General features: G+C 47.9%; 1 protein-coding gene across 1 annotated transcript in view; it reads right to left on the bottom strand.

The window, feature by feature from the left end:
• LOC136640320 (zinc finger protein 208-like) overlaps positions 1-14648 on the bottom strand; it is a 73962-nt gene extending 59314 nt beyond the window's left edge. Inside the window, exon 1 of the mRNA XM_066615362.1 lies at positions 13446-14648. Coding sequence (XP_066471459.1) covers positions 13446-14567 — 1122 coding nt within the window. The 5' untranslated portion in view covers positions 14568-14648. The remainder of the gene's footprint in view (positions 1-13445) is intronic.
• Positions 14649-18428: the final 3780 nt, after the last annotated feature.

An 18428-nucleotide genomic window follows, 5' to 3' on the forward strand; every position in this document is an offset into this window, starting at 1 on the left:
AAATCAAAACTTCACTTATAGGTGAATGGGTTCTGAGCTGTCTATGACAGATCAGGAGAGAGATCTTGGGGTGGTAGTGGACAGGTCGATGAACGTGTTGACTCAACGTGCAGTGGTGGTAAAGAACGCCAATTCTATGCTTTGAATCATTTGAAAAGTTATTGAGAACAAAACAGCTAATATTATAATGCTGTTGTACAAATCTATGGTAAGGCCACACCTGGAGTATTGTGTCCAGTTCTGGTCACCGCATCTCAAAAAAGACATAGTAGAAATGGAAAAGGTGCAAAAGAGAGCGACTAAGATGATTACGGGGCTGGGGCACCTTCCTTATGAGGAAAGGCTATGCTGTTTCGGACTCTTCAGCCTAGAAAAGAGACACTTGAGGGGACATGATTGAGACATACAAAATTATGCAGGGGATGGACAGAGTGGATAGGGAGATGCTCTTTACACACTCACAAAATACACCAGAACCAGGGGACATCCACTGAAATTGAGTGTTGGGAGGGTTAGGACAGACAAAATAAAACATTTTTTACTCAGCGTGTGGTTGGTCTGTGGAACTCCTTGCCACAGGATGTGGTGACAGCATCAGTCCTGGGTGCCTTTAAAACGGGATTGGACACGTTTCTGGAGGAAAAATCCATTACGGGTTACAAGCCATGATGTGTATGTGCAACCTCCTGTTTTTACAAATGGGCTATGTCAGAATGCCAGATGCAAGGGAGGGCACCAGGATGCAGGTCTGTTGTTATCAGATGTGCTCCCTGGGGCGTTTGGTTGGCCGCTATGAGATGCAGGAAGCTGAACTAGATGGGCCTATGGCCTGATCCAGTGGGGCTGTTCTTATGTTCTTATGTAAACCATCCCTGGCATTAACTCAAGAGAGGGCTGGGAGACATCCCTGCTTGAACCCCTGGACAGCTGCTTTCAATCAGTGTAGGCAGTACTGAGCTAGGCGGGTCTGACTCACAAGGCAGATTCCCTCTGTCCCAGAACACCATGAATGCTTCCCCAGACAAGCCCAGGCTGAAGAGGAAGAGCTGCTTAAAGGGCCAAGACACCCCATGTATTCCCCTCGGCTCACAATGTTCTTCTTCAGCACAGCCATTTCTCATAGCAGAAGAAAGCACTAAGATCTTTCACTGAAGAAAACCAAAAGAAAGAGTACTGAAGTTGGCAGTTCCTCCACTTGGACCCAATGCCCAAATAGAGCTGGCAAATCAGCAGGTTCCAAAGACTTTGCAGATGCCACAACAGGCAATGTCCAAGATGGCATCAGCCACAAGTCCTGGAGGTGGTCTGGCAAACATACAACGCTCTTGGAATCAGAAAGAGATGAAAACAATCTCCTTCTGCTCATTTAATTAAATCATTAAATCTCATTTAATTTCTGCTTAAATGAAAACCTCCCACATGCTGGAGAAGGAGTGGCTTTATGGGCCAAGACACCACTGGGCTATCCTGTGACTCATAATGGCAGTTAAACCTCCTCCTGTACAAAGCCGTTTCTCCTAACAAGAAAAAGTAGCAAGATCTGATCACTAAAGAAAAACAAGAGAAGGAGAACTCCAGTGGCCTGTTTGGCTCTGATGCCCAAACAGGGATTGCAAATTGGCATGTTCCAAAAGCCTTTCTTGATGCCAAGACAGACCAAGTCCGAGATGACATCAGCCACAAGCCCTGGAGGTGATCTGGAAAACATATGTGGGAGTTGGGAGAAATAATCTTCAATCCTAAGCCCCCTTCACGTTAGACCTGAAACCTCCCATAGAGGGAACCAGAGCAGACCCACGTCATGCCCCCAGTGCAACTGTTTAGTGTTTGTCTGGAGACATGAGGTACAGGTCATGGATACACAGCCCCTGCAGTCAGCCTGAAAAATCCCAAATTCCCCTGGTGATAGGACCAACGGGCAGGTCACCCAAAATCTACCAGCAGCAGTGCCTAGTCCTCGACAAATCACCAATTCATGGGGAAAGAAGCTGAACAATACAGAAGGACAGGAGGAGGCATGACCAGCACTGTCAGGTACAAGTGGTGCATTTTGCAGGTCCAGAGAGCATCAGTTCAGCTCTAGAACAGCAAGGACTATCAGGCATGTTCAGAACACAAGTTCCAAAACTACATGCCCCATTTTATTGTGCAATTCTAACAGTGGAAAACAAGAATAGCACCTCATGTCTTGGGTTCCTATACACCAAGAATGAAGGACACCCTTACCCAGAGAGGCTACCATCTCATAATTCTCCAGCATGACATCCCTGTACAGAGCCTTTTGGCCTGGATCCAGCAGAGCCCACTCCTCCTCTGTGAAGCGCACAGCCACCTCCTCGAAGGACACCAGACCCTGGAAGGAAAAATAAAACAGTTCTGTTCCCAGAGAGAACGTCCCACCCTTTCGATAGAACATTTCCCTGCTCTTTTGCCCTCAGCCTGAAAGAGAAAGTAAGTTGGGATCAACTGGTATTTTCCTGCAGTATATTTAGCAAATCAGAACAGTTCTTTTCACGTAATTTTTTGCTCTCTTTTCTAACGAAACAGGCGCAATCCGTGTATGAGACACGTGGTCCTGATGAAAAATGCCACATCGCTTGAGTGACCACATCTATGGTATTCAGTGGCAACATCGATGGTACTAGACTGGGAGGCAGGACGACTTACCAGTAATTGAAAAGTGGTCCAGGAAATATTCACAGACCGCCTCACTGTTTCACCACATACACAACTTGGCAATCCTTCTGTCCCAGCAGGGGCCAGACAGGGATGCCCAGGTGTGGCCTTTCTTGGAGGGACTGCTGCCCACTATGATTGTGCAAAGAGGCAAAGATCGTGCATTGCTGCTTACAGAGAAGCATGAAACGCATTACACCACTGTGCTGCACGTAACAGGAAAAGCTGACTTCAGTACACCAGCCCAGAGTTTGTACATGTACATGCTCAGCCCGTCCTGAGTGAGCAACCTCCATCGTGCTACTGGCTGTGCCCCTTTTTGATCCCCCCCCCAGCCATAGTGCCTCCCCAGGAAGTTCCCTCCCTCAGTCACTGCCCACTCAGCACTGCGCTGCTCTTCCTGTGGGTAGAGTTTGTTCATAACACACGGCCTGCCATTCCAGGTTTTGTAGCTGTCTGCTTGCTCTGCTCAGCTGCTCTCACTGAAGGGCTGTCTGGAAAAGGAGGGCAGCCAATGTTCTCTGAGCTGCTCTTGCCCTGAGCCATAATCTGTTGGGTTCAGCCACGTCACAACCTCAGCCTATCTTCAGCCACCTTCTCTTGCTCACACTCACGCTAAGCACCCTGTTGTGTCCATCTGGCATTCATTCAAACCCCCAAATCTAAAACAAGTCATGATGAAGCGAAAGGCCAACAGCAGCAGCTGGGCTACAGTGTCCAACTGGCAGAGGGGGCAGAGGCTCCCTGGCGAGACTCACAGGACCATTAAATGTTTGGAAGGACAGTGCAGTGTGTGAAGGACTCCTGAAGGGCTGGGGAGAAAAGGCTCCAGGCCGCTCCTCACTCCAGCCACCATGATTGAGGACCCCCCCCCCCCAATGCAGTGGAAAAGGGAGAGTGCTGCTTAGAGACACAGATTCTGAACTCAAAGGAACATCTGAGAACATTCGAGGGCATCCTAATAAATAGAGACAGATTACAGGATTTTACTGGTCAACCAACACTCCAGCCGTTGGAGTTCCCTGGAGTTCACACGCACTCTTCTGAGTGGTCAAATACAATATTTTACAGCACCAGACAAAAAGGCTTCCTTCAAGGCCTGGGAGACAGGAGGAGGACAAGGTGTTCCTTGCACATTGCTCTGGGGATTCCCCCTTACCTGAGCAGGCTGCAGAGGTGCTGATTCTGCTCCATGCGAAAGAGGAGACGGTCTGCAATGTGGCCCTGATGCCATCCCACTGCCTGTGAGGGAGAGAAGCCTGATGGGAGGTCATTGAACCTTCGTGCCCTCTTCCGTCTGCAACTTGACACGATGTCCCCGACCCAGAAATGCCTCCATTGGGTGAAACACTCACATCCTCATTGCTTCACATTCTTCCTTCTGCCACCTGGTGCTTGTTTCTTCCTCTCTCTCTGCCTGTCTAGTCACCTCCATCCTCTCCTTGCAGTCCTTCCTCCTTCCAAGAGTCTCAGGTCCACTGAGACCCACATTTCCTGCTGCAGTGTCTACCTCCAGTCAGTCCTCCTGCAGCTGTTCTTTCACAAAGCCCTGTGTCTAGGAGTGACCTTGAGCAGCACACAAGACAGGTGCTATATCCACTCCAGGTGATGTCCTGCAACTCAGGCGATTAGATTGGGGGGAAACCCTGATTTGCCAATACACAGAGCAGGAGGAAGTCAGATGTAATGGGGGCATCTTGGCAGAAATGTTTTCCAGAACAGTCATGGGTGGAAGTTCAGTTATGTCTCTAAAGGCCCAGTTCTAAGGGCCAATAGTGCTGGAGCTCAGCTTGTAAATGTGCCATAAAGCACATTTTTGGCACTCTTGGAATAAGAAGTACTGGCTCTGGGCTAGCACTACTCTGGACCCAGTACTTGGAGGTGCAGAGTTTCGGGGTGGTGGGGAGATATTCTGGGGTGGGGGGAGGGCGGAGCAGGGGGAGGAACTGGGCTGGGACGGGGTGGGACCAGCAAAGGCCTCCTCTGCCAGATCCTATCTTCCATGTTCAGCTGAAAGCCCCAAAAAAGCTTCTCCAATCTGCGCTGGTAAAATAGCCAGCACAGACTTGAGGAAGCTCATTGTGGGATTTGCACCCTTACTCAGGGGAAGAGGACAAATGTCCCATGAGAAGACCTCAGCAGCCTCCATGGGGCCACTGGATGTAGCAATAGCCCTTTAGCTGCACCCAGTGCCACTGCGGTCCTTCAGACTGTGCTTGTCAACCAGTGATACAGGTACCACTGGTGGTATTTGACATAGTGTCGGGTGGTTTGCACGGGACCCCTGGACACCTACTGCCTCGCTGTGAGACCAGCAATGCCAAAGGCCTATCTAGTCCAGCTTCCTGTATCTCAGTGGCCCACCAAATGCTTCGGAGAACACACTAGAAAACAGACACAACCTGCATCCTGGTGCCCTCCCCTGCATCTGGCAATCACAGGCAGCCTACCTCTACCGTGCACATACATACCATGACTTGTAACCCATGATGAACTTTTCCTCCAGAAATTTGTCCAATCCCCTCTTAAAGGCATCCAGGCAAGATGCCATCACTACTTCCTGTGGCAACGAGTTCCACAGACTAATTACACGCTGGGTAAAGAAATATTTTCTTTTGTCTGTCCTAATTTTCCCAACACTCAACTTTAGTGGATGTCCCCTGGTTCTGGTATTATGCGAGAGGGAAGAGAGCGCCTATCTGCTCCATCCAACCCCTGAATAATTTTGTATGTCTCAATCATGTCCCCCCTCAGGTGCCTCTTTTCTAGGCTGAAGAATGTATTGTTACATTTGATATTTCTCCAGCTTTATGCTTCATTTTGCACACCAGTACCTGACATAAATGCCCCCACTGAAAAAATAGTTCCCCCCCCCCTCCACCTCTTGAATCCTGGCTACCAGCCTGTGCTCTGGATGTATCTACAGTATTGCCTCCCAGCACAGGACGGTTTCCTGTGACTGGAAGGTTGGGAGATTGGGAACCGGCATCATTACATATTCACAGGTTGGAGTGTCAGATGAGGACTGCGGAGAGCTAATTCAAAACTGCATTCAGCCAATTTGTATTGGCAACCTTCAGTCTCGAAAGACTATGGTATCGCGCTCTGAAAGGTGGTTCTGGCACAGCGTCTAGTGTGGCTGAAAAGGCCAATCCAGGAGTGACAATCCCTTCCACACCGGGAGCAAGTGCAGTCTGTCCCTGGTCTGTCTCCCTGGCTATGGGCCTTCCTTCTTTGCCTCTTAGCCTCAGACTGTTGGCAAAGTGTCTCTTCAAACTGGGAAAGGCCATGCTGCACAGCCTGCCTCCAAGCGGGCCGCTCAGAGGCCAGGGTTTCCCACTTGTTGAGGTCCATCCCTAAGGCCTTCAGATCCCTCTTGCAGATGTCCTTGTATCGCAGCTGTGGTCTACCTGTAGGGCGCTTTCCTTGCACGAGTTCTCCATAGAGGAGATCCTTTGGGATCCGACCATCATCCATTCTCACGACATGACCAAGCCAACGCAGGCGTCTCTGTTTCAGCAGTGAATACATGCTAGGGATTCCAGCACGTTCCAGGACTGTGTTGTTTGGAACTTTGTCCTGCCAGGTGATGCCGAGGATGCGTCGGAGGCAGCGCATGTGGAAAGCGCTCAGTTTCCTCTCCTGTTGTGAGCGAAGAGTCCATGACTCGCTGCAGTACAGAAGTGTACTCAGGACGCAAGCTCTGTAGACCTGGATCTTGGTATGTTCCGTCAGCTTCTTGTTGGACCAGACTCTCTTTGTGAGTCTGGAAAACGTGGTAGCTGCTTTACCGATGCGCTTGTTTAGCTCGGTATCGAGAGAATGAGTGTCGGAGATCGTTGAGCCAAGGTACACAAAGTCATGGACAACCTCCAGTTCATGCTCAGAGATTGTAATGCAGGGAGGTGAGTCCACATCCTGAACCATGACCTGTGTTTTCTTCAGGCTGATTGTCAGTCCAAAATCTTGGCAGGCCTTGCTAAAACGATCCATGAGCTGCTGGAGATCTTTGGCAGAGTGGGTAGTGACAGCTGCATCGTCGGCAAAGAGGAAGTCACGCAGACATTTCAGCTGGACTTTGGATTTTGCTCTCAGTCTGGAGAGGTTGAAGAGCTTTCCGTCTGATCTGGTCCGGAGATAGATGCCTTCTGTTGCAGTTCTAAATGCCTGCTTCAGCAGGACAGCGAAGAAAATCTCAAACAAGGTTGGTGCAAGAACACAGTCCTGCTTCACTCCGCTTTGGATGTCAAAAGGGTCTGATGTGGAGCCATCGAAGACAACAGTTACCTTCATGTCCTTGTGGAAAGATCTGATGATGCTGAGGAGCCTGGGTGGACATCCAATCTTGGGGAGAATCTTGAAGAGGCCGTCTCTGCTGAGCAGGTCGAAAGCCTTTGTGAGATCTATGAAGGCTATAAAGAGTGGCTGTCGTTGTTCCCTGCATTTCTCCTGCAGTTGTCTAAGGGAGAATACCATATCAGTGGTGGACCTGTTGGCTCGGAATCCACACTGCGATTCTGGACAGACGCTCTCTGCAAGTACCTGGAGCCTCTTTAGTACAACTCGGGCAAACAGCTTTCCTACAACGCTAAGGAGAGAGATGCCGCGGTAGTTGTTGCAGTCACCCCTGTCACCTTTGTTCTTGTACAGCATGGTGATGTTTGCATCCCTCATGTCTTGAGGTACTCCACCTTCTCTCCAGCAGAGACAGAGGATTTCATGCAGCTCAGTGACAATGGTCTCTTTGCAGCACTTTAGGACTTCAGCAGGGATGCTGTCTTTTCCAGGTGCCTTGCCAAAGGCAAGGGAGTCCAGGGCCACGTGAAGTTCTTCTAGGGTTGGTTCACTGTCAAGCTCTTCCAGCACAGGCAGGCACTCAATGTTGTTCAGTGCTTCTTCGGTGACTACATTTTCTCTGGAATATAGCTCAGAGTAGTGCTGCACCCAGCGTTCCATCTGCTGCGCCCGATCCTGGATGACCTCGCCTGTGGCAGACTTCAGAGGGGCAATTTTCCTCTGTGTTGGACCTAGGGCCTGCTTGATACCATCATACATCCCCTTGATGTTGCCCGTGTCAGCTGCTATCTGTATCTCGGAACAGAGCTGGAGCCAGTAGTCGTTAGCACATCTCCTGGCAGTCTGTTGGACTTTGCTGCGAGCAGTTCGGAGGACCTGCAGGTTGCGCTCACTGGGACAGGCCTTGTATGCTGCTTGAGCTCTCCTCTTTTCCTCAATGACTGGTGTCAACTCCTCAGAGTGGGCTTCAAACCAGTCTGCCGCCTTGTTGGTCTTCTTGCCGAATATGGACAAGGCGGTGTTGTAAACGGTATTCTTGAAATGTTCCCATCTGTTGGATGCGTTTGCGTCGGCCGGGCCTGGAACAGATTCCTCAAGCGCTTGTGCAAATTCCTCCACTTTTCTCTGATCCCGGGTCTTGCTGGTATCAATGCGAGGTCTTCCTTCCTTTTTCGTGTGATACAGTCGCTTTGTTTGCAGTTTCACTCTGCTGCACACCAGGGAGTGGTCAGTGTCACAGGCAGCACCCTGATAACTGCGTGTGATCTTGATGCTGGGAAGGCTGGAGCGTCTGGTGAGGATCAGGTCGAGCTGGTGCCAGTGCTTTGATCTTGGATGTCTCCAAGAGACTCTATGTTGGGCTTTGTGTTGAAGAACGTGTTGCTGACACAGAGACCGTGATGACAGCAAAACTCTAGCAGGCGTTGGCCATTTTCGTTCATCCTCCCAGTGCCAAACTGACCTAAGCAAGTGGGCCATGAACTGTTATCAGCACCAACTCTAGCATTGAAATCGCCGAGGATGAACAATGGCTCTTTTACAGGGATTTTCTTGACAGTGGTGGCCAGGTCATCATAGAATTTGTCTTTGGCTTCTGCTGGAGACGACAGAGTTGGTGCATAAGCACTGATGAGAGTGACAGGTCCTGCTGATGACTGGAGCTGCAGGGACAAAATTCTTTCACTTCCCACAGTAGGTGGGATGATGGATTTCAGCAGGGTATTTCTGACCGCAAAGCCAACGCCATGTTCCCTGGTTTTGTTTGGTGGTTTTCCCTGCCAGAAAAATGAGAAATTTCTCTCCTTGACAGACCCGGAATCTGGCAGCCTAGTCTCTTGAAGGGCAACGATGTCCATCTGCAGTCTGCTCAGCTGCATGTCGATGACAGCTGTTTTGCGTGCGTCGTCTATTTCTTGCAGGTCATCAGAGAAGCCAGGTGTCATTGTCCTAACGTTCCAGGTGCCCAGCTTTAGGGCAGTAGTTTTCTGTTTTCTGTTGCATGGTGCAGAGTTGTCAATCCGCTTGTCGGTTTTCACCCTAAACCCCACGCACCCCATGAGGTTAACGGACCGTGGCGAGGCAACACCTTACTGGCTGGGGACTGCCCAGCTTAAGGCGGGCGGTAGCTGCCCAATGAGATGCAATGATCTCTCCCACCGTTGGAAGCAGCCCCTGGCATCATGCTCTACGCCAATCGAGCAAAGACTTATAACCGGTAAACTGCTGCTTCCCGTGTTGTGCCGACGCCGTATGGCGAAGTTGGAGTGTCCTCTCCAGTGCGCGAAGCCTGGGTAAAGAAGGTATGGAGGATAGGCTGTTACCCATGCAGCAAATCCCCCCTCTCCACGTCGCTGGAATGGTCCAATGGAAAGGCAGAAGCCAATACGGTTGGTTCCAGCGGCGTCGCAGGAGTTGCCAGAACGTGACTGTGTTCAGCCATGAACTGCCTAAGGGACTCCGGCTCCTGATTTTGCCTCGAGGTTGACTCCTGAAGCCTGACTCCTGACTCCTGAAGAGGGGGATTGGGAGAGGGAGGGATTGCAGAGGCTGAGCAGGGAGAAGGCAAAGGGAAGTTTGCAGAGGGGGATTGGGAGAGGGAGGGATTGCAGAAGCTGAGCAGGAAGGAGGCAAAGGGAAGTTTGCAGAGGGGGAGGGGGAGAGGCTGGGATTGCAGAGGCTGAGCAAGGAGGAGGCAAAGGGAAGTTTGCAGAGGGGGAGGGTTTGCAGAGGGCGAGCAGGGAGGAGGCAAACGGAAGTATTGCTCTCCCTTGCAATACCGGGTAGATGGGACTCGTCAGCCTAGGAAGGCAGCTCATCTAAGAGAAGGAAACTCTGACCTCAAACCTCCACTGCCTTGTGGCTACATTCAGCCAAGAAGCTGCCTGAACCAGTTAAACTTGCCCCAGTCACCACTTGGCAGGCAAACCTACCTCACAGGGATGTTGTGATGAAGTCAGCAGAGGTAAGAAACAGGTATGCTGCCCTGCACGGCTAAGAGCAAGAGTGGGATACAAAGGAAATGGACCACCTAACACGCAAAGGCAAATGCCCAGGTTTTTTTTAATTTCTAAGAGTGTAACTAACAGGCCTTATGCTCAATAATGAACCCCTCTAGACAGATAACAATTCTCTTTAAAAAAATTTAATTTAAAAAGCAAAGTTTTAAAATGAAGCACAAAACATGAGGGAATGTGCAGCATCCCCACAAACTCCACATTATAAAGGGAGAAAACATGCAAGTTGACTGAAACACACACACAACTAAAACACTTGTGTGTTGGTGTCCAAAGAGAGAAGCTGAATGAATTTCCCCCCTGTTAAAATATCCCATCAAGAGGGTGCCTGTCCTGGGAACGTCCCGTCTCTTGCCCCTCGGCCAGGTGCAACCCAGATGGGAGCGGGGCAGGCAGATGGCCCTTCTTGGAGGACCAAAGCATGTGGGCAGGTTCACAGAGGCAGATCTGGCCACAAACAGATGACCTTCGAGGCTGAGACCAGTGCTTTGAATTATGCCCCAAACCAAATGGGGAGCCAATGACGCTGGTGACGCAGCCATTTCATGTGATCAGCTCTCCTCAGTCATCACTGCTACCTTTTGCATGAACTGACTTGGACACACATTGTCCGTCTGTCCCCCTTGTTGGTGAATGATAAAACAATGATACAATTGCTGAATAACAAATGTAAATAACAAATGTAAAAAGAAATAAAGGGGAAAATACATATACAGTATTATATCTTTCTTAATGTATACAGGTGCGGTCTCGGAAATCCGCCGTTTCACCCTCTTTAAACCCTCCAAAGGCCCCTGGAGGGCTTTCTGAAGCCCAAAGACACTGCGGACACCTGCCTGCCACTTTTGCGAGCTTCAGAATTCCCGTTACGGTCAGAAAAATGCAATTCCCAGATTCCGGAAGGAAACTGGAAGTGACATTTTTGTGCCTTATAAGTCATTCTGAGGCTGGCGAAGCCTCTGTGGGCCTGGTTTCCCCCCATCTCAGAATGTCATAAGACATAAAAACGTCACTTCCAGTTTCCCTCTGGAAACCAAAAGTTGTGTTTTTCTGGCCTTAACGGTTATTTGGGAACCTGTAAGGCCAGAAAAATACGACTTTTGGTTTCCAGAGGGAAACTGGAAGTGACATTCTTAACGGCTATTTGGGAACCTGTTAAGTCTGTGAGGGGACACGTGTGGCTGTTGGCTTCAGAAAGCCCTCCGGAAGTGACTGGAGCACAGCACTGGTCAACTTCAGAAGGTTCAGGCTGGGCCCAAGTCTGGCTCAACGCAGGTTAGGGGGACCCGTATGGAGCCAGATCTGTGGATATAAGCTTTAAAACAGCAAAAACCCAACACACATTGTTGAGCCATGGGGGGGGGGGGGAGACACAAATTAGTCCATAGAAGCAGTCAAGCCACAGTACTATTATAGAGGCACAGCAGACAGCTACATATTCTCCAAACACCAGAAAAACAGGTACGTTCTGAGCCCTTGCCAAAGTTTTGTGTGTGTGTGTATTAAATAAGTAAGAATACAAACATGGTCATATATTTAAAAAAATAAATAATAAAGCCTATCCGTACACTTCCAAAAGGCCCTTCAAATATCCAAAGCTTATCCATATGCAGGTGTCTTCTATAAACCAGATATTCCAATATGCAGAGAGTTAAAAGATCCTCAGTCCATTGAAAAATAGCAGGAGGGTATCAAATGGGCTCAAAATTTTGGTTACAATATTGCAATGGATGTGTTTGTGGACAAGAGGTTTGAAGTTTACTTTAAATATTAATCTTAAAAAAAATTTTATAAGATGATGTACTGTTGGTATTTGTCTCTCATGAAATTAGCTAAAGTTTATAACACAACGGGACATTGGAAATGTGAACACCAAAAGGGATCATTTTATCATATGTGGTGGTCCTGCAACTTAGCAAAAAAATTGTGGATATAAATTCATTCGCAGATTCAGAAAATTTTGAAGATTAATACACAGTGGAAGCCAGAGCTTTTTATGTTGGGTTTGATGGACAAACAATTGGAAAGAGAACATGATGCATTATTGCTGTAATTGATAATGACAGCAAGGTTCCTTTATGCACAGACATGGAAGTGCTCCAGTATACCAACAGTAGAAGATTGGCTGGCGAAGATGCTGGAGCTTGTGGAGATGGCAAAATTGACATCTTTAATTAGAGAAAAGAAAATAGATTCATTCTTGACTGAGTGGAAGCCATTTGTGATTTTCCTGCAGAGCTTAGATTAAAATGAATTCTATACCTGTGGGTTTGGAGATAATAGAAGAGATAGATATAAGAGAGATCCAATATTAAGTTTAATCTTTATTGTATCAAATATTCTAAAGACAGATATTATTATGTATATTTGTAAGCCTGTAGTAGGGATAAGTGGAAGTCTTTTAAAATTTGGTGTTAGGTGTTGTCTTGAGTTCAACATGGTAATTAAAACAATAAATAAGTTTAAAGAAAATATAGCAGGAGGCCACTTTCCTTTCCAACATTTCTGGATGAGTCTTTCAGCCAGAGATCCCACACAGTCATCAGGACTAGTAACCACTGACAAGCCTGTCCTCCAAGTACAGGTGCAACCCTCCAGTGGCTTCCTGTTCCTCTCCAAAACAAGGTAGCTCACATTCAAACACTTTCCTGTAGGCCAGGGGTCTCCAAACTTTTTGACCAGAGGGCGGCATCAAATATCTGGTGCAGTGTTGAGCGCCGGGAAAAAAATTTAAATATAAAATTTAAATAAATAAATTAGAGATGGAACTTAGATGAGTGAATAAATGAATGAATGGGCCCATTCATTCAACCTCTCTGGCTCTCAGAACACCCTCCAGACACAACTAGAACACAGCTCCAGTTGTGTTCAGTTGAGTGGGCCAGAGACTCTCAGAGGACAAGAAGCTGGCTGTGGGCCGAACAGAGGCTTGCTGTGGGCCGCATCTGGCCCCCGGGACGGGGTTTGGAGACCCCTGCTGTAGGCCATGATCAGAAATGAGAAACCAGAGAGGGATATTGGAGATTGTTTTGCCAACATCTAACAGAGGAAACACAAGAGTAGCAGGGGAGGCGCTCCTGGAGCGTGTCTCTCCTTCACACACTCTTGCCTCTGCGAGTTCTCCCTCCCTCCCTCGTATTCCCTCTTCCCTTCTACTTTGTCTCTTCTTTCACCCCACTAAGCTGCTTGAACACTTTGAGGTATCTTAAGGCTCAAGCTGAGATGGAAGCTCTTCCCAGAACCTAAGCATTATTTTGTCCTTCATCTGGGTGGACTGGATAAGACACATTTTTTTACACACTCCAGTGTGTCTCCCCTATATAGGTTTCTTTGATATGCCATCAGATGTTAGCTCACAGTGACCTATGTATGATAAATGGATGATATGACTTCTCCCAAGTGGGTCTTTGATGCGCAGTCAGGCTTGAGCACTGACTGAAGCTCTTTTCAACAATCCACACCTTTGGGTGGTTTCTCCCCTGTGTGGCTTCTTTGATGCACAGTCAGGTTTTGGTGGGTGCTGAAGGTCATTCCACACTCCACACATTTGTATGGTTTCTCTCCTGTGTGGGTTCTTTGATGCACAGTCAGGTGTGAGCTGTCATTGAAGCTCTTTCCACACTCCACACATGTGTATGGTTTCTCTCCTGTGTGAATTCTTTCATGCAAAGTCAGGTGTGAGTTCTGGCTGAAACTCTTTCCACACTCCAAACATTTATATGGTTTCTCCCCTGTGTGGATACTTTGATGTACAATCAGATGTGAGCTTCGACTGAAGCTCTTTCCACACTCCAAGCATTGATATGGTTTCTCCCCAGTGTGGGTTCGTTGATGCAAAGCCAGGTGTGAACTATGCCTGAAACTCTTTTCACACTCCAAACATTGATATGGTTTTTCCCCCGTGTGGGTTCTTTGATGCACAGTCAGATTTTTGCTGTCACTGAAACTCATTCCACAGTTCAAGCACTGATACGGTTTCTCTCCTGTGTGGGTTCTTTGATGCAAAGTCAGGTGTGAGCTGATAATGAAGCTCTTTCCACACTCCAAGCATTTGAATGGTTTCTCCCCTGTGTGGGTTCTTTGATGCACTGTCAGGTTTCGGCGGCCACTGAAGCTCTTTCCACACTCCAAGCATTTATATGGTTTCTCCCCTGTGTGGGTTCTTTGGTGTAAAGTCAGGCTTGAGCTCACACTAAAGCTCTTTCCACATTCCAAGCATTTGTATGGTTTCTCCCCTGTGTGGGTTCTTTGATGCACTGTCAGGTTTCGGCCATCACTGAATTTCATTCCACACTCCAAGCATTGATATGGTTTCTCCCCTGTGTGCGTTCTTTGATGCACAGTCAGGTGTGAGCTTTGAGTGAAGCTCCGTCCACATTCCACACATTTGTATGGCTTCTCCCCTGTGTGGGTTCTTTGATGCACAGTCAGGTTTTTGCTATCACCGAAGCTCATTCCACAGTTGATGCATTGGTATGGTTTCTCCCCTGTGTGGGTTCTTTGATGTACCGTCAGCTTCGAGCTCAAACTGAAGCTCTTTCCACACTCCAAGCATTTGAATGGTTTCTCCCCTGTCTGCATTCTTTGATGCACTATCAGGTTTTGGTTATCACTGAAGTTCTTTCCACACTCCAAGTATTTATATGGTTTCTCCCCATGTGGGTTCTCATGAAAAGTCAGGTGTAAGCTCTGGTTGAAGTTCTTTCTACACTGTAGGATTTGTATGGTGGGATCTTTGATGTCTTCTGCTTTTGATTAACTGCTGAAGATCTGTGCACTTTCACTGTGTGAAAGGACATGCTTCCTTTCACTTTCCAGCTTCTTAGAGCAACTGGGAGGACTGAAATCCCCACCCTGAGGTGTATCAGATTTATTTCTCCCTTTCTCTGTCTGATGACCCTCCTGTGATCTGTCTTGATGTGCAGCTTTCTCTCTTACACTGATTTTTTTTTATCAGAAATAATGTTTGCTTTTACTGAAGTTGCTTCTGCAATCAGAGCAATTAAATGACATCTATTTTCTTCCCTTTGAGATGTTCCTGTTTGATCAGGATTTCACGTATGTCATAACCATGAGAAGCTCCTGATTTAGTCCTCCAGACAGGTGGTGGGCTTCCCTCCTGACACCCTGTCCCATCCTGGTGTCTGTCACTTTCTGTATGTCACATCTGGTTGTTTCTGCTGTCACCTCATGGGGCTCCCTCTGACCCTCACTGACTTCTCCCGTTGCTTCCTGGAACAGAGAGAGAACCTTGTTTAGTGGTACAATAGAGAAATGGGACCTGCAACACACACACCCAGTGTTGTAGCTAAGGCATCTGCTGCCTGGGGTCAAAGAAGATTTTGTAGCCTTCCCAACAAATTCATTGAGTGAGTGACTGAGTGAGCAAGTGAGCACAACACATGAAAGATGGGGCTGCTTAGTTGGAAGCCCAATGTCAGAAAGCTTCCACATGTCAGGCAGGCAGCCTTTTTTGAGCAAGGCACTACTTTGTCCCCAACGGTGATAACACATGAAGAGCTCACTGCTGCCGCTCCCCAGACCCATTTCATTTCACACACACACCTCCCCCGCAAACAATCAAAAAACATGCAGAACACCAGCAAACAGCCACTAGAAAAGGCACAGTGCTGGGGTGAAGAGGGACAGTTATTCTCCCCCTGCTAAATATAAGAGGAGCAGCACCTGAAAAAGTGCCTCTTTACCCAGTTAGCAGGGGAACTGCATTATGATACATGGAAATGGGAACTGACTCAAGCTATCACCTTATTGTTCCATGCTGTATCAAAGTATCACATCATTGGAACAATCAGTCTCATTGATCTGTTTTGAGTTGGGAAATCCACTTTTTGTTCCATAAGGCAGTTGTGTTTTCTGCTTAACTGGCCATAACTCTGGACAGAATGCACATTTCATCACGGCTAGTTTCATGGCATACTGCATTAAATTACCTGTCCATACACACACACACACACACACACACACACACACACACACACACACACACACACACACACATATATGTTGACCAATATATATATATATAGACCAAGGTTTTCACAATTTTGACTACTAGTGACAACTCAGCTTGTTGCCCCTCTGAAGCTTGGCACTCCCTACAGTTTGGCAATTAACCCCCCAGTTCCCCCTTAGCTATGCTACTGCACATGCCCCTAGATCAGGGGTGCCCAAACCCCGGCCCTGGGGCCACTCGCGGCCCTCAAGGACTCCCAATGCGGCCCTCAGGGAGCCCCCAGTCTCCAATGAGTCTCTGGCCCTCCGGAGATGTGCTGGGGCCCACACTGACCTGGCGCAACTGCGCTCAGCGTGAGGGAGACTGTGTGACCTCTTGCATGAGATGTAGGATGAGGGCTCCCTCCACTGCTTGCTGTTTCACATTTGTGATGCAGTAGTGACAGCAAAGGAAAGGCCAGCCTTGCTTTGTGCAAGGTCTTTTATAGGCCTTGAGCTATTGCAAGACCTTCATTCATTCATATAAGTTCATCTTTAATATATACATTTATGTAAACATATGCAAATTTATTCAAATTTTAAATGTTAATTTATTCTTCCCCCCCCCCGGCCCCTGACCCAGTGTCAGAGAGATGATGTAGCCGTCCTGCCAAAAACTTTGGACACCCCTGATCTAGGGCAGGGGTGTGCAAAGTTTTTGGCAGGAGGGCCACATCAGCTATCTGACATTGTGTTGGGGGCCGGGGAAAAAAGAATTAATTTGCATTTAAAATTTGAATAAATTTACATAAATTTACATAAATGAATATATTAAAGATGAACTTATATGAATGAATGAAGGTCTTGCAATAGCTTAAGGCCTATAAAAAGGCTTTGCACAAAGCAAGGCTGGCCTTTCCTTTGCTGCTGCTACTGCATCACAGACGTGAAACAGCAAACAGTGGAGGGAGCCCTCATCCCACAGCTCACGCGAGAAGTCAAACAGCTGCCCTCACACTGAGAGCAGTTGCATTGGGCCAGTGTGGGCTCCAACAAACCTCTGGAGGGCCAGAGGCTCATTGGAAATTAGGGGCTCCCTGAGGGCCGCATTGAGAGACCTCGAGGGCCGCAAGTGGCTCCCGGGCCGGGGTTTGGGCACCCCTGCTCTAAATGATAATATATCATAGGTGGGGGGATCCTGTCACCTTGATTCCCTCCAGTAACTTGATTCTCCATCCAACTGCCCAGTTTCTTAAGCTTCCCCCCAGCCGAGACTTCTTTTTTCACCCCCTCCATGTTGCACAAAAACAACCAACAGCTGCAACGCATGATGAACTAAGTGTGCATAAAAGTCACCTCCCGCTGAGACCACCACAATATGAGGCCACCTTGAAAGAGCCTTCCGGAGCCTCCACTGGCGCAGAGTACACACCCACCAGCTGGACTCTGATGGGGGGGGAGGAAATAGAGGGCAGAGCTTCCTCTGGAGATCTTAATCGACCATGCAGGATCTTGGACCCAGACCACTTACCCAGACCATTCAAGGTAATGACCAGCACTTTGAACTGGAAATACTCTGTGAGCCAGCAGAGACAGAGGAGGGGACCAGACTCCCGAGAGGGGGCTACCAGCAGGGAGGAAAACTACTGAACCAGAGTCCCTTCATAAAACTCCCATTGCACCCAGTTTGGCTCTGACTTTCCCACTGAAATCAACAGTTTTTAACAGGGCTTAACTTCCCTGGCATCATGCCCTTTTTCAGATGTACAACTAAATTTAGGTTTTTAGGTGTATGTTTAAATTTCTTTTTAAATATTATTGTAAGTAAAATACTAATTACTGAGGAAGGTTAGGAAAAAGGGAGGATTTAGTAGAATTGTTGAGATATTAATGAGACCAAGACATGCTTCAAAACAGACACATTTTGTACAGCCTGAGTACAAGCTAGGCATGGTAACAGATTTTCCTGCAAAGGCTTTTGGGACTGTCCTTAGTCCTTGTCTCTGCTGCAACCAAGTTTCAGACCATAGAACTGAACCACTTGCATGTGCTACCCCTTCGCCCCTCGCTCTCTTCCCCCATCTTTTGTCTCCCTTGTTTCAGTATCTAGATCAGTGTTTCTCAAACTGTGGGTCGGAACCCACCAGGTAGGTCGTGAGTCAATTTCAGGTGGGTTCCCATTCATTTCAATATTTAATTTTTAATAGACTAGATGCTACCATGGTATGTGACTACATTTGAGGAAGCATTACAGACTTGTACTTTTAACTGGAGGTTGTCCATGACTTTGTGTACCTTGGCTCAATGATCTCCGACACTCTTTCTCTCGATACCGAGCTAAACAAGCGCATCAATAAAGCAGCTACCACATTTTCCAGACTCACAAAGAGGGTCTGGTCAACAAGAAGCTGACGGAACATACCAAGATCCAGGTCTACAGAGCTTGCATCCTGAGTACACTTCTGTACTGCAGTGAGTCATGGACTCTTC

The sequence above is a fragment of the Tiliqua scincoides genome, chromosome 2 (assembly GCF_035046505.1).
Source record: "Tiliqua scincoides isolate rTilSci1 chromosome 2, rTilSci1.hap2, whole genome shotgun sequence".
Classification (NCBI taxonomy): Eukaryota; Metazoa; Chordata; class Lepidosauria; order Squamata; family Scincidae; genus Tiliqua; species Tiliqua scincoides.